Below are 17150 nucleotides of genomic sequence, written 5' to 3'. Positions count from 1 at the left end.
ACTACAAGGTCCATGAGGAAAAGGCACTTTTTTATTGACAGTCTCGCTGTCCAATCAGGTATTCAAATTTGTTTAGAGCTACCGCATTGGGCGGGATTTCGTCTCACAAGAATGGAGGCGATCGGCGGGTAAACGTTTCATTACACGCTTTGAAAGGTATTTTCTAACGGATCCTTCTCATTACTATGATTCCTGTATCACGGCTGAAAACAAGGGGCTGACAAAAACACATACGGCTGGGAGAGCGAAGAGTAATGACTACAAAAGTGACTGTCCAACGAGAGTAAATGAGAGGTAAGGGAAAGAAGGGCCCGCCGTGGCAGCCGGAGAGCTTCGGGGAAAAGTGGGTAGCGCCGCCTGACGACCGCCCGACGAACCGGGGAGCCGCTGTCAGGAAACCGCGGTGCCGACAAATAGGTCTGCAGTATCGAAGGGAGCGCCGCCAAGAGCTCTCCATATGCCATCACAGCTGTAAACAATGATAGGAAGCACATTTGACACGATTAGTTCGCTGCTTTACGCGGTGGTCGTTTAAATAGAAGTAGAAGGCCCGTGCATGTAGCAGACACATGGATACAGCGGCGTTGGCGGTCGGCATTGTTGCACATTCTTCCATGAAAACACTCATATTATATCGACACAGACACATGTAGCTAACGTTTCTTTATTCGACAGTACATCTGACATTACATGTGCATTAACTCTTATTTGGTGTAGTGATGGTGTTTGCAAAAGCTAATGTTTTAGTGATTGGGGAAATCTTACACAGAATCGGTTATATTTTTTCCCTTTTTATTTTTCCCTACAGGTGTACTCTCATACTGCTTTGTGGATGACAGAAAAGTAACCATTACTGGACGGCAGTAAAGTGTCATCACCTGTCGGGCATAGCTCCTTCTGCAGGCTTTCATGACACTCTTCATACCTAAATAAAACACTCACCCCCCACCCCCCAACACACACTCACGCCACATCATGGCTGAACAGCAGGAGGATGCAGAAGGTGTCTATGTTGAACACCAGTACATGTGCAGCGAGTGCCATGAGCTCTTCAACACCCTGGAGGATGTGCTGGTCCATCAGCAGATCCACACAGGCCAAGAGGGAGAAGGAGAGGTGGAGGCCATGACCATCCAAGGTGTCTCAGAGATGGGGCAGAGCCAACAGTACCAGTGTCTGGAGTGTGGCGCCCTCCTGGTGAACTCAGAGGAGCTGCTGCAGCACCAGGAGATGCACATGAGGGAGGCTGGGATGGAGGTGGAGCAGCAGCAAGGTAAGATCACAGTCAGAAGGAGATGTATTTCAAGGTAAAGTTGGGACAATATGTGGAATTTTTCCTTGAAAGATCAAGCAGAAATATTTTAGGGATGGGCATGTTAATTACTTTAACAAGCTGAGGTGCATTAGTCATAACATCATCATTAACACACGCTTTCCATCCAATCCATGGATAACAGTAGCGATACTAACAATAATAAAACTGACCAATCAAGGAGCAAATAAAACATAAGTGTACTATTTAATTATTTCAGACTTTATTTAACATGTTTAGCACTCAGGCAAAAACAGTGCCGTAAACATCAGTTCCATGTCTGTGAAACTTGCACATCCAGACTTTAGATAGAATTTAGAAATGAGAAAAATACAAAAAAATACCTTAAACCAAGAGACAAGAGGTTGAATACAAGAAAAGTTAAAATAATAGAATTATTTACTGTATATGTATAAGATAGTGTGTTTTCTGTAAGCCTGATAAACTCTGTGGAGATATTTGCTGTGTACTTTGTGTGACAGGCTTTGTGTGATGCAATGTGGTGCAAGTTGCAGGTGAATATAGGCTTTTGATACAAAAATGCATGTGTGCTTTATTATACTTTTGTTAACTGTAGGGCAGCGGCTAACAGTTATTTTCATGATCAGTCAATCTGCTGTTTGCATTTTTCAGTTACCAGTTTACTTTATAAAAAATAAGAAAAAGTAAGAAAACCTGCTCAAAGTCATTTGTAGGTTAGAAATATGTTTTCAGAGTGTGTCTCATTAAACAAAGGCCAAAACATGTGTCTCATGTTAAACAAATAACAGCCAGATAATTGAACAAACCATTGTTTTTCATCCCTGCTTGAAAAGTCAAATAATCCATTGTCGAAATTGATCTTTGCTGTTTGTTTTACTATAATTAGTTTGTTGTAAAATAATGTAACTACTGGTCAAGGAGACAGAACTAAGCATGTGTGTGTTTGTTCTACAGAGTTATGTGAGGTTCTGGAGACTGAGGAAGCTGGGCAGGATTCTGAGGTGACGGGGCCGGTCCAATACCAGTGTCTGGACTGTCTGGCTCTGTTTGACTCACCGGAGGCCTGGCTGGACCACCGGCGGACCCACAGCAGGAGCAGCACACACAGTACACGAGACCACACTGAGACCACGGTAAGAGACCCCATCTACTGGACTACCAGCTAGATTAAGAATATCTGTAGTAAATTTGTTGTTCCTACATTGAAAAGATAATCCTTTTTTTTTTTTTTTAAAATCACATGTACTTATGTTAATAACATGAATCATGCAGACACACTCTTTTCATGTAAGGATTTGGTTTCCTATTATTAATTTCCTATTATTAGAAAATACTACCTTAAATGGGAACCATGGCCAATCTACAGACGTGGACACTTTTTCAGCCCCCGTACAATTCTAAAATGAGTCTTATGCTGTCGGGGGCCAGCAGCAAGGGTATATCCCCGAAATCCCCCCAATCCTCTGTTATATAAATCTATCCACGATAATTTTTAGACAATTGATATGAAGACAATTTGAGTTACATTGACCTGATAGTGGCAGAATAATGGTCAGAGAACCAATTTTTCCGCACAAAACTCCACCTAGTGAATGAAAATGACACCAAATGAACTCTGGATGGTAACGAGAAAATGGACATTTGTAAGACGATCAATATGATCCAGATTTTATCTTAATCGGCCTATTATTGTTTGATTTATGTCCAAAAAACTGATTTTCAACTAAAGCGCCCCCAATACTCATAAAGAAGCTGAAATCAATAGGGTTCTTCCACTAGGGGTCCCCTAAGTTGGTTATCAAGGGATAAGAAATCCAACCAAATCTGGCCTAGTTATCGCATTCACACAAAGGATATCCTGCGGCGGCGCAAAACCATTATATCCCGAAACTCAATTTCGGGGATATAATTAGGATTATTCTAAAATAGACTCTGAAAAAAAAAAACTCTCTGGCTTGTTTGTCATTCTGTAACCAATCAAAATCAGATTGATTGATTTTTGTGAAACATACATGTGGGGAGGTGAGCACTTGAATTAAAAATGACTAACGCTGTGCTCCAAATTGCTCGTCTTCTTTTTCTTCTAGTACAGTGCCTTAAAAATATTACACCCTGTTATGTATAGTGTGCATACAAATGGAACACACTACTTCATAACAATTGTGGCTTGAACTTTGACCCTCTTACTCGTGTAACTGTTGCAAAGGATTATGGGTAGCCAGAAAAGCATGCAGGCTTAAATACTGCAAAGTTCAACCAGTCGAAGTAGACTATAATGGATGTCTATTTTTGGCTGCATTTAACATATTATGTATAGGGACATATTTTTCTGCTATAACAAATAGCATAATAATAATATTTTTTTTATTATTATTATTATTCAAAGTTTTTGACAGTCAAAGCAAACAGGACACTCAGATTTTGCAGAGAAGTGCAATAGTGCCACCAATTAACCAAACAACAATGAACAATGCTTAGATAAAAAACTAGGAAGCAATTGTCATAAAAGATCAATGGTTCGGGCAAATATAAAAGTACAGAAGAAACAATTAACTTGGTAGTATGGGTAGGAGAATGTAGGCAAAACCTCACAAAAGGAAATGCAAGAAAGCACCAGAATGTCCTGCTGTACTGCCTGATATAAATCTTTATCAAACAGACCATTTTCAGCCCATAGCTGCAGTTCAAAAGTTGTTGTTTCACTTTGCACTGAGATCTTTGAAAATGGTACCATGTAGATACCAAAAGGAGAAGAAAATGCCAACTCCTAAGTGTTAAACAAAGTTGGACTTACTCCAACAGACCACTTTGTATTAGAAAAAGTATTCTATAATAAAAGATGGACTATTAGCTGTAACTCTATTTCCTCAGTATTGCATTGGTTTATTGTAAATATAATAACATGTTTTTTTATAACAGGAGTATGTGCTACAGCCGGATGGTACCATCACTCCACTGAACAATGTACAGAACTACGTACTGAGTGAGCAGCAGGCTGGGGAGATCCTGGCACAGGTGTGAAGGGAATAATCACAACAGAGTCATACATCTGGGTATTGGAAGACAGTTGTATTAAAGTTCTCCTCTATTCTTTCCTGTTGTGTATTTCTAGGTACTCGCGCAGCAACAGCAACAGAAGAAACGTCAGGCAGCCTCTAAATCTCCTTCATCCACTCGCTTGTCCCTGCTTCCCCCGGTGACGGCGACCCCAGGCTCGGCCACCATGCACTTACAGATCCTCACGGCCCAAGCCCTGGCTGACAGCTCCACCACCACCCCCCACCGCCGTTCTAAGCTGCCCCCTCTGTTGCCCGCAGTGGCCAGAGGGTCTCCGGGAAAGCTGGGGGTCCTGGAAAATGGTGTTCAGAGACTGGAGATAAGGTTGGCTCCCGGTGTCCAGGATGGTATCCATCAGCAGCAGCAGCAGCAGCAGCCGCCGACTGAGATGGTGGTCATTCACCCATATGAGTGCTCCGAATGCTCCCTACTCTTCCAGACCCAGAGGACTTTCTCCAGCACCAGGGAGAGCACTTCCTGGGCCAGGACAAAGAGAGCGGAGAGGCAGGAGTTATGAGTGGCTTTGAGGAGGTGCGAGGGAGGGAGGAACCCTCTGAGAAGATGGAGGACTTAAGGCTCAGAGTAGCAGAGAAGAAAGCAACGGTGTGGGCCAAACCCCAACAGTGTGAGCTCTGCAACCGCACCTTCACTTCCGTCAACAGGCTGGCCGCTCACAAGCGAGTGCACGAGCAGGGCACGCATGAGTGCCCTGAATGTGGGAAGATCTTCAAAAAGTACACCTCACTGCAGACCCACATGCGCACTCACTCGGGCGTGGCCAGATACTTGTGTGTGGACTGTGGTCACGGCTTCACCACTGAGATGACGCTCATAATGCACAGGTAAAAGGGGCTCATACAGGGGTTTTTCACTACAAAGTCTTGAAAAGCTTCATTTTTGTCCTAACCCATAAAGACCCAAACAGCCACCAGCAACCAAAAGCATCCACTGATCTCAAATGTTTAATACCTGTTGATCCACTAATCCAATCAATATATGTAAAAAATTGATGTAAAATGCAATTTGTCATTTTTTCATGGTCATCAGATATGACCCATTTGGACGTTCAGAGGCTCCACAGTGAACATGGAAACACCGTCATCCTCCACAACATTGATTCACCAGTAAAACCCATGGAATTGGATCAATGACAGTGGATGGACACACTGGGTTTATGTTCAGTTATTGATAGATTTGCTGAAAAAGTCACTTTTTCTTCAGTTTTCTATGTTTCTGATATGGTAACCTTTAACTTTAATCTGAGCTTTTATGAATGTCTACATGACCAGTGAATTAAACAGAAAAATACCAGATTTTCGCTGAAAAAATGCAAAATACAGTGGATGATATTATAATAAATAGTGATAAATCACTTAAAAAAGGTTAAATAGAGAGAAAAAACCCATTTGGGAACTGACAAAAGTAGCTCTGGGTCTTTATGGATTAAATACAATGTTGATTAGATGTGAAATGGATTGTTTAAGTATTAGAGTAGACAGAAAGACAGAAAAACAAAGTCACCAGTGAGCACCTGTCAATCGTCCATTTTATTCTGTCATGTCAAGTCATGAAATAGGTCTTAAAAGTACATTCATAGTGGTCTGACAACGCCTTAGGCTGTTTGTAGACTGTGACATTTCTGCAGATGTTGAAGTTTATTGGCTCCCCTGTCGAGGACAACACTCAGGCTCATGGCCACACTGAAATATGAATATCAAAACCTGGTCTGAATCAAGTATGATGCATATAAATTGTAAACTGATGAGATTGCGTACTCAGTCAAAGGCTACAACACAAGTTAATATACAAGAGTAAACTGTCATTGAGGGAGCATCATCCATCTACAGTTCTGTGGGCGTAATCGATGATGCAAAGCTAAGAATCGGACTGTTACGTAATGATATTTGCACTTCCTGGAGGAAAGTTTTGGAAAGAGAGTGTATGAATAGTATTTTTACTATACATAAAAGTGCTCAGTACGTCATTTCCTTCTACATTCATGTTGGTTGTGGATTGTGATAGCAGATAGTCATACTGAGACATTCACCTTAATTTCTGTCTGTGTTAGTATGTTATCTCTGTAGGATGTTGTCTCAGACTGTGACATGGGTTGTAAGATCATGATGACAGTTGTCTTTAAACACGTCTGACATCAAGACATAGGAGCTCTGTCATGACCAGAGATATCATAATGTTTATTTCTTTTACACTGGTCAACCTTCATCTGGGACAGTTTAGATTCACACAGTGTACCCTGCTGCAAATGAAACTTATTGTAACCTGTAGAAAGTGTGTTCACAGCTGTATGGTTCTTTCTGTTCATGTTCCCCTGTTTGTGTCTTGCAGGAAGTCCCACACTGCAGACCCACTTCACCACTGTCATTTCTGCAACAAAACCTTCACCAACATGACAAAGTACCTCTACCACAGACGAACTCACCTCAACTATGATTCATCTGTCACCCCAGCCCCCGTCTCTATGGTAGGAGAAGAACCACAGACTTTCAGTGTTTCAGGTTGGCTCCACCTTAAGGTTAGTTTAATGTTCGAATGCTTCTGTCTTTTTTCTAGGTCTCACCTTTGAAAAGAGCATCTGTCTCTGCTCTTGCCATCCTACAGAGAGCTCGGGAGAAGAGGAGCTCTCATGTGATAGAAGAAAACATTAACCTGCTGGCCCCTCTCACAGAGGAAGAGATGGAGAAACTGAATGAAGATCCAAAGCCGAGTTCCCAGGGCAAAGCCAACGAAAAGGGAGTGGAGAAGCAGGGAAATACCAACAACCAGAAGATGTCTTCCCCATCTGCAGCAGTGCCTGACACTCAGACACCAGAGGATGCCACAGAGACAGGATCATCTGTAAACCCTGCTCCACCAGACGACCCTGTAGCCCCCGTCACGTCTGGGTTCTCTGACTCAGCAGAAGCTGCTCCAGCTGCGTCATCGTCAGACAAAGGACCTGTTTCTTGTCGCTCCTGCTCTAAGACCTTTCCGTCACAGCTGCAGCTCGTCCACCATCGGCGGAAGGCCCATGTCACTGAGCGGAGTTTTGTTTGTGGCATCTGTGGCAAGTCTTTTAAAAAGCAGATCCATGTGCGCAACCACATCCGAACACACACTGGTGAGCGGCCATTTCAGTGTTCTGACTGTGGTAAAACCTTCTCATCATTGGCCAACCTGATGCGTCATAACCTCATCCACTCTGGCGTTCGGCCGTACCGCTGCGAGGTCTGCCACCGCTCCTTCTCCCAGTCCTCCAACCTCCGCCAGCACAGCCTGCTGCACTCCAGCGCAGCCACGCTGAGCTGCCCGGACTGCCCTGCCACCTTCCGGTGGCCCACCAAGCTAGCAGTCCATCGCTACACCCAACACCCGGGGTCTCCAGCCCCCTTCCCCTGCCTCCACTGTGAGGCCGGCTTCCTAACAAGGAGACAACGAGACAGCCATTGCCTCGAACAGCACCCGACCCAGGTTGGGACCGAGGTGGGAAAACAGACACCGAATCCAGCAGACCAAGAGCTCCCATCACAGCCTTCCACATCCACCACAGTAGAGGCAGAGTTCGGAGACTCCGTTGGTCTTCGGGGGGGCCTTGAATGCAACATTTGTGGGAAAAAGCTCAATTCTCCTGCGAATCTGCGACTTCACAGACTGAGCCACTTCGCCTTGGGGCCTGGTCGGCCACGATGCCCCTCAGGGAAGCGACCCAAAGCCCACCAGTGTCCTGTCTGTGGCAAACTGTTTGTGTCTTCGTCTGGAGTTGCGCTCCATCAGCGGGTCCACACCGGTGAGCGGCCATTTCCCTGTCAAGTGTGTGGCAAACGCTTCCGTCAGAACACACACCTGCGAGAGCACCTGCGCACACACTCTGGTGAACGGCCATTTCGCTGTGAGGTGTGCGGAAAGGGTTTCATCCAGAGCATGCACCTGGCTGAACACCGTCGAACACACACGGGCGAACGGCCGCATGTGTGTCCGCAGTGTGGCAAAGCCTTCAAGACCTTCTCCAACCTGAGGAACCACAAGAAGACTCACGCCAGGCAGCAGAGGCTGGACGAGGAGGCCGCCACTCAGGCTGCGATGGAGACCAGCTCTGCTGTGGCCGTGGTGGACTCTTCAGCTGTGGAACTCGCTAACGGGCAACCTCAGCTCATCCAGATCCAGGCCTCGGATCTTCAGCAGGTCAGAATCTGTGTCCACGTCATCCATGGTTTATAAAATGAGTTATGTGCTATTTCAGCACAACAATACACGCACCAGCTTTTATCGAGTCCTATTATTTAAAGCAGTACACATTTTGATGGAATAATTTAGTTTCAAAATTAGTTTTTATTCTTTTTCAGCCTTTCAATTTTGTTGATGTGAGTTCTTTTTCTAGAAGCAGGGTTCATTGTTAGTGTTTGTGTTGTTCACTTGCTCCGTTGGGCATCTAGGTCAGAAACCTACCTGCCTCTGCACATTTCACTTGTCACGTGTGTGGTACTTTAGTTTTATCTTTATTTTGGGGGTTTGTGGAGTAATAATCAAGGCAGATCCTAAAGTCTTAAAAAGCCTTAAATGTGATTTTCCTAAATTAAGGTGATCATTAATGCTTAAATCATACAATTAAAGGTTTTAAAAATTCTACAGACACAATAAATGATGTTGCTATATTTGGTTTGGAAATCTTTGTACAGAATTTGTCAAGTTTTAAATATTGATCAGCATTTTATTAAAGATAAATGAGTGGAGCTGGCAACAGTCATTCATGGGTGGAAGCGTCATGGACAAATGTAACAGCTGGACTGAAATATGTTTAAGAAAGGTTCAAGGTAATAACTATGAAGTTCATGCCAATATTCTAATGAATGTAAGGTCTTAAATTTGACCAAACACGCCTCAAAACTGTCTTAAAAAGTCATACATTTGGCTTTGATTATATTCATTGTTATAGTTTCTCACATTGAATGAAAGTACATGACATGAAAACTGATTTACAAAAACAGTGTTTACTAAAGGTGCCATACAAACCAATTTTATTCTCCTCTCATACATTGGGGCAAAGCAACTGCAGTGCAAAACAATACGTTTACTTGCAAAACTGTTTTTATTTTTACTTCAGTTCTTTATTTCATGCTAATTCTGATTCATGCTAATTCTTCCATCTCCCTAGACACAAGGCACCCCTACCATCATGTGTAATGAGTTTGGGGAGACCATAGCCATCATTGAGACCAGTGAGGGAGGGGCACTGCCTCTGGAGCAGGCCTTGGAGATCTATCACACAGCTTTGGAGAACGGCCTCGCTGTGGATACTGTCTCTGTGGATCGGCTGCAGCTTCTTTGAGGACGAGCGTCACATTAAAATACCGTTAATTCTTGAGCACTGTCACTGAAGTAATGTCTAATACTGATCCAAACAAAGAGTGACTGACTACTGTGAGGTGTTCAGGTCAAGAGGAATGACTGAATTGAGCCTCTTGTATACTGGACATGGATACTAGATCATGAGAAAATGCATATTATGCTGAGCAAAGAGACCAAAGTATGTCAACATCTCTTGTTTACAAAAGCGCAAAAAGAACCTGTTCAGAGCTGGAGATGAACGATGCTTGTGAAATTAGAGCTGTGGCTTTCATCATTAATAAGGACCATTGATTGTGCCTCAGATGACATTTGTATTATTAATTTCACCATTTATATGAAATAGATGTGATTTTCCTTCTGTTGAAATGTCAGGTTGTGCCATTGGAGCAATTTATTCTGTTGTAAATAGATGAAATCAATAAATGTTTTTTTTTTTTTCCAAATACCATCAGTTTTTCTAATCTAGTCTCATTCATCAAAGGTAGCTGAAGTTCTACACACTGGGAGTGAACTAAACACTGTTGATAGGGTGCAAGCTTTGCGTTTAACGGGGTCTGACATAAATTATGATGCAGCTAAATTAGGGCGGCACAATTCATCAACGGGCAATGTCAGTGTGATTGTATAACCGTGAAAAAGTCTGAAATAAAATTAAAGGTCTGGTGTGAGGGTGGGGACATGTTATATACATTATAAAACATGAGAAATAAAAGGTGCTACTGTTTGAGCTGAAGAAATACTCATTTAAAGTGGATTATTAATTATCAAGCAGACATCAGAATACTGAAAAGGCTGAGACTACAACTTTTTTTAACTCTTTAAAAACAGACCTATTTTTTTTGGCTTCTGGTCAAAAATTGCATACCCAAAATAAAAAGAGTATATCTCTGCAACCACAAGGTATATTTGAATAATTCTGGTGTCATAATAAAGGGAACACTTGTGAGATTTGTTCAGATGTGTAAATATTAGTATATATGTTACTGGTTAAAAGTAAATGAAGATGGCACACAGCACAAATGAAAAAGTTTCAGGCTCACCTAAAAAAAAAAAAAAAAGCACTTTCAGGATAATTATCCCTTTGGAATGATCCAGCTGCAGCTCTAAATATCTACCAAATCATAGCACAATATCTTAACATTCTCCTGCAAAGACCAACTCTGATAAAGAGAAGTCGAAAAAAATTGGAGTTTGTGAGTTTACTATGAAGCAACCATAAGCCCGCGAGGCCCCCAATTGGAGGGCGTTCGGGCTTGAAAAAAAAAAAAAAACCTGTTTCCCTCTTGAGGCCAGAAAGAAAACTGCAATGCCTATTTCTATCTGTGTTCGATTACAGTAATAGGATTCAGCTTCATTCCTATGTGTGTATCCAAGGCCCGGATGGTCCTCTCCAGTTCAGAGAAAAAAAATGCTCATTTTGCCGTTTACTGCCAATGCACTGTTAGGTAAACTACCTACATCTGCAGCCTCTTATTCTATTCCAACTATAGCACTGGGTCGACCACTCAACTCCTGAACGTTCCCAGCAGGTAAAACTGCTTTCTCTTTTTATTCACTGGATATGAAATAAGCTGCACCGTTTTTACTGGAAACACTCCCTTCCTTAGATACTTTTATATTTACATTGTAAGAACTGTCATAAAAACATGCTGCTGCTTTACAGAACCTTGGCTGAGGGGCAAATGTCTAATTTACTCTTCTCTTAGCACTTTTCTCTCTCTTATGTTTACTTTTCCATATTAAATGGAAGACGAGATCTCAAAGGGACCTTCCTGGCTAGATAAAGAATAACTGAAAAAATAAAATTGTCCACAATAGTTGCAATATGATTTTTTCATCATATTGCTAAGCTAAATGAAGACTGAATATTTGAATTGTTTTTTTGTTTTTGTTTTTTTTTTACATGTAGAAAGAAAAAACTTTCACATTGCTATAGCGATAAAATCACTTTAATTGAACACCTATTTTTATTTGCATACCGAAAGATACAGATACAAACTTAAATTATCCATATAAATTCCTCTCCTCCTCACTGGAACAGCAAAACAAGGAGTATAACACAAAAACATTAATAGCCATATTTATTGTTTTTTTTCCATTTCATGTGTTTTACCTTCGGTAATGGGTGTCTTAAAAGTCAACTTATGTTCAATGACAGATTTTTCCTTATCAATAATATAACGAGTCTACTGACTCTACAGGAATTATTTACAACACAACCAAGTCTTGCACAAAGACACAACCAGTATTAGATCCTACCAGCTCTCTCTGATTCATAACCCTCCGCTCACTTCCCCCAGTTTTCTCTCGGCCCGTCTAAAAAGGCCTGCAGAGAGCAATAAAGTGACAAAGGGAGGAAGGAGGGAAGGAAAAGAGGTGGAGGAAGGAGATGTACAAGTGTTGAGGCTATAGAATTAAACTTTGCAAAGGAACAAGAGGGGCATACAGGGTCGTCTAAAAACATACGGCTTATTACTGTCCAAAGAATATAAAGGTCCATGTTACTGTACGTCTGTCTTCCTCACTGAAATAAACAATAAAAATAACTGCACCGCAGGGCCTTGCTGAGGTGAAGCCAGTCAAGGGAAGACTACAGAGGGGGAGCTGCACAGGCGTGGAGCATAATCTCTCACCTGCCTGCCTCCAAAATTATAAAAAAAAACTAGTACAAGAAATCAACAGCTGGAAGGTAACATCTGCCAGCAAAGTGAACAGAAAAGGACCAGGGTTCACTGCAATGATATGAGGAGTAATAAGCCATCATAGGAATAATACAACAACAAACTGAATAATGGCAATGTTAAATACAAATCAAATAGTTAAAAAAAAGTTAATAAAACTGCTTGGCAATAGAGGGTTAAGGCCTTTCCAGCCGGACCTCTACGACTAAGAGCCAGGATGTGCCGATTGACTCTGACCCACTTCCTTCATGGCTAGCGAATGAGAGGCACAGGAATGCTTGGTTCCTACCTAACTGGCATGTGCTAGGGTCAGATGCAAGAAGGGAGGAGGACTTGGCCAGACGGGTAAAACTGCAGGAATGATGGCACTGCCAGAAGTCCACTTAAAATGCAGTCAGTTTTTTCAGTCACTGGTAGTAGACCTCTCTCCTGATGGTCTACGAGCAATAAAATGGAAAAAACAAAACAAAAACCCAGAACCGGTGAAGGGATCCTTCTAGGTTCAAAGCAATGGGTTCTCTGTAAAATCAAATAAGTTTCTGTGTGCTGAGGGCCCAGCCCCCTGACGTCAGCAGAAACAAGACATGAGCTTACAACACTTGACTCAACATACAGGTTGTTCCTTATCAGCAGTGATTTACTGCTTTTACTCATCTACCCCTAGTAAAAACAAAACAAATATCAAAACATGTAACTTTGTGTCCTTGTTTGAAAATGCTTTCCATGTCTCAGAATGGGTTAAGCAGGTCTCTCAGTCCAGCACGAGAACCCTTTCTTCAAGGCAAATGAGTGCAGCTGTACACAATGGTCCTTCGTTCACTGGCGTCAATGGTTGCTTTCAATACAGAGTGCTAATTCAAGTGTGGGGAATTAAGAGTTTGCAGCGTGTGTTGGTCTATGGTGGTGGTGTTATATGGTAGGTTTTGTGCCACTGTTTTTTTAAATGTCCTTTTTGGTTCAAGGAAGTCACATTACAAAAAAAGTCCCTTACTTTGCATACAAATCTCTTACACTCTCCGAGCTTGGCTGTTGACAAGAGATCAAACCCAGAATCTGACCACGAGAGGAAAGAGTGTGGCTTCAGAAACGCATCAAAGCGTGCAGGGAGTGGAAAGATGCGACTTCTGACAGTCACTGATTGGCCAATTCAACTTGCCAACACCCCTCATCTCGAGGAGTCCTGTGAATCGCGAGGATCCTCCGGGCTCGCTTCAGTCCCTTGCTCCATTTCTTCGTCCTGCAGCTCGCCGACTCCTCTTCCAGATCCTTCACCCAACTGGGAGCTGGAAGGTCCAGGTCCTGAGCCAGCCGAATCAGGTATGCCAAAAGCAGAGGCATCGGAGGGGGTGGCTGTCTGCATGATCTTCTGCCGGACTTCCCTGATCTTCAGCTGCAGACACACCTTGGTGGGGAATATATCGGAGTATCGTGTCTGGAAGGCTGCAGTGGCCTGAGCTGGAAGACCAGGACACACAACGATCAAAATGGGAATCCATAAATGTGAAATGAGCTTCAAGAGCTTCTAACTTCACCACACTAAAGTGAAGACTTTCCCCAAAAACAATAAAGGTGGAAACACTGTAATGTATGTATAGCTTAGTTTAAGACTATGTTACATCATTATCAATAGAGTTTCAGACCTATCCCAGTGGCATTAACCCATAAAGACCCATGCAGCCACTGGCATCCAAAAGCATCTACTGATCTAAAATGTTTAATAACTTCTGCACCACTAAACTTCTGAATATGTTGAAATAATTGGTGTAAAATACAGTTTGTCATCTTTTCATGATCATCAGTTACGACCCATTTGGACATTCAGAGGCTCTGTAGTGAAAGTGAAAACACAGTCATCTTCTACAACAGGGCTGTCAAACTCATTTTATTTCAGGGGCCAGATTCAGCTAAATTTGATCTGAAGTGGGCCGAACCAGTGAAATAATAACATAATATATAAATGATGTCAACTCCAAACTTTTCTCCATGTTTCAGAGCAAAAAAAGTTAATTTACATTATGAAAGGTTTACATCTACAAACTATCCTTTCAAAAGATGTGAATAACATGAACAAACTGAAAAAATAAGTGTAATTTAAACAATATTCTGCCTCAGTTTATCATTAACACATGTACATTATAACTTACAGATCACAGTGGATCTCCAAACACACAAAACATTTAGTAACAGGCAGAATATTGTTAAAACTGTACTTGCTTCTCTTAAAACATTTCAGGTTATTTGCATTTTTTGCAAAATTATACTTTGTTTTAGTGTAAATACATGAAAATATTTACATTTACAAAGACAAACATTTGGAGTTGTCATTATTCATATGTTATTATGATAGTATTTTACTGGTCCTGCCCACTTGAGATTGAATTGATGAGAAAGTGGAACCTGAACTAAAAGGATTGTTAATATCTTAGTGTAATTTTTGCATTTCACAAATTCATCCAAAGGGCCGGACTGGACCCTTTGGTGGGCTGGATTTGGCCCCTGGGCCGCATGTTTGACATCTGTGTTCTACAACATTGATTCACCTGGAAAACCCATGGAGTTGGATCAATGACAGTAGATGGAGACACTTGTTTTTATGTTCAGTTATTGATATCTTTGCTGTAAAAGTAACTTTTTTTTCTCAGTTTTCTCTGTTTTTGATATAATAACCCTCAACTTTAATCTGAGCTTTTATAAACATCTACATGATCAGTAAATTAAATATAGGAAAATACTTAATTTTCACTGAAAACATAAAATACAGATGATAATACTGTAATAAATGGTGACAAATCACTTAAAGGTTAAATCAAGAGAAAAATGATTTAGGGGCTGTCATGGTAGTACCACTGGGTCTTTACGGGCTAACGCATCTTTATAAAACAAATGTTGACTTCATAATTTGTTCAATTTATAGATTAAAGATATCTGAAGGCCTGAATTTCCCGTTTTTGTATTTTAGAGTTTTTTAAGGACCTGCAGGAACCCTCTATGAGTAAATATCTAACCTGATGGAAAGAAGCCTTGCTCCTGGAACAGCTGCATAACCAGTGCTCTCCTCTGGTCCAGAGTCCTTCGCAGGGACGAGTACGGCACCTTCTCAAACTCCAGTTCTGCCAGGATGTCCTCTCCCTCTGTGCCTAGGAAAGGGACATAAAGGCAAAGGGACTGAGCCTTCTGGGAAACAAATTATTTATTTAAACAAAACACATGTGTCCTCCCTAAAGCTTAAACCCTCATGTCATGCCTTCATTTAAGACACCAGCACGTAATCTTTGGCCAGAACCGGAATTTCAACCTTCATGTGACCAGCTTGTGCAAGCCTGTATTTTTCAGAATCATTAAAAATCCTTTTCATCAATCAGAAAACTACAGTTACTTATGGACACCACTTTTTTTTTTTTAAACTTCTTTAGTGTCAAGCAGCCTCATTCTGCTTTCTGACTGATACTAACCTTCGTTCTCACATCACACCAGACCTCACCTGGCCCTGCCTAAGGTACACAACTGAACTCACCATACTGCTCATCACATACAAGGCCCTTCTTAATCTCATCTCTTCATAAATCTCCAACCTCCTGCTTCTCTATTCCACCTCTAGGCCACTCACATCATCTGACTGAGGTCTTCTCTTCACTCTTTGACCTCCACAAATCAAAAGGTCACTCTGCTTTCGCCGTTAGAGCCTATGAATGATGTCTAAAAACCTATTTGTACTGTTTACTTTCTCTGTGAAGGAGCTGTCATTTATGTCTAACTTTTTTGGATATGAGTTAAATGCATATTGTTTATCAGTAGATGTATCCTGTGCAGTTCTTTGTAACTGTCCTTTAAGGTGTACTTATTTGCATTTTTACACACTTGCCAAAACTAACTGAATGGAAATTCACAGACCAAAGTCATCTGCAAATAAAACTGAAATTAAAATCACTTTGTAGTATCCGCCTCCTTAAACTCCTTTGCTGTCCTTGGTTTTCTGTTCCTTACCTGCTCTGTCGAAGGTGAAGATGTCTCCCTCACACTTGGCAGCACTTTTAGGTGTGTTGGGCTCAGAGCTGCAGCTGGAGCGTCGCCGACTCTTTCTCTTAGGCGAAACTTGTTCATCAGTTGCAGAGTCCAAATCTGGGCAGCACGAGAGAAAACAACTTAAAACACACAACACAGCATGACATGGACACAAAATGTAAGATTGCAATATTGAATTACACTATAATTCACAGACAACACAAATAGCTGCTCTTCTCTATGTGCTTACAGCCCATTATGTCTATATGCATTCAGCCAGTGTTTCATAACAACGCTCTTATAAGCGAGACCTGTAGAGTTCTTCCTCTTGCGGCGGTAACTGCCCAGAATAGCACGAGGTGAAGTGGCCAGACTCTGCAGGGTGGGCGAAGGCAGAACCTCCTCAGGCCGAAACTCCGGCAGCTCGGCAAAGCGTTCCTCAAAGTACACCTCTGACAGCACCCTGCCAGACCAACGCAACGCAAATATACAGTATAAATACACCATCCATCACTGGCTCCTGCTGAATCACCTCAAAGGCTAACAAAGGTGCTAACTTACTTATCCACAGAGTCGAAGGTTTTCTTCAGCGGTGGTGGGCGGGCTTTGACCTTTTTGGGTGTAGGACCTTCTTTATCTGTCTGTGGGGGTGGCAAAGTGAGCTCTGTGGCTGCTGGAGGTGGCAAAGGAGAGGAGGGGAGGGATTCCTTCCATCCAGCCTGTACAGACAGTTCAACACAGGGATTTAAAAAGAGTCAGACACATTCTGAACC

At 42.0% G+C, this 17150-nt stretch overlaps 2 protein-coding genes across 4 annotated transcripts in view; one reads left to right on the top strand and one right to left on the bottom strand.

Moving 5' to 3' along the window:
- Positions 1-102: 102 nt before the first annotated feature.
- On the top strand, positions 103-10142 carry znf526 (zinc finger protein 526). The gene is given in 9 exon segments (XM_030158748.1): positions 103-156; positions 809-1273; positions 2249-2427; positions 4214-4309; positions 4407-4782; positions 4785-5193; positions 6698-6833; positions 6923-8530; positions 9501-10142. Coding segments are annotated over 8 exon segments (3276 nt in total). The 5' UTR covers positions 103-156; positions 809-975; the 3' UTR covers positions 9675-10142.
- Positions 10143-11627: 1485 nt separating this feature from the next.
- The window catches only part of cicb (capicua transcriptional repressor b), a 39797-nt gene continuing 34274 nt past the window's right edge, over positions 11628-17150 (bottom strand). For 2 of the 3 annotated variants that reach the window (XM_030158744.1, XM_030158747.1), the window contains 5 exons: positions 16939-17096; positions 16689-16849; positions 16360-16494; positions 15381-15512; positions 11628-13830 (listed from right to left, as the gene is read on the bottom strand). In XM_030158744.1, coding sequence (XP_030014604.1) covers positions 13541-13830; positions 15381-15512; positions 16360-16494; positions 16689-16849; positions 16939-17096 — 876 coding nt within the window. In that variant the 3' untranslated portion in view covers positions 11628-13540. The remainder of the gene's footprint in view (positions 13831-15380; positions 15513-16359; positions 16495-16688; positions 16850-16938; positions 17097-17150) is intronic. The other variant, XM_030158746.1, reaches the window with a different exon arrangement.

The sequence above is a fragment of the Sphaeramia orbicularis genome, chromosome 16 (assembly GCF_902148855.1).
Source record: "Sphaeramia orbicularis chromosome 16, fSphaOr1.1, whole genome shotgun sequence".
NCBI lineage: Eukaryota > Metazoa > Chordata > Actinopteri > Kurtiformes > Apogonidae > Sphaeramia > Sphaeramia orbicularis.
Note: the sequence above shows the minus strand (reverse complement) of the source record. Positions and strands in the feature narration are given on the sequence as shown.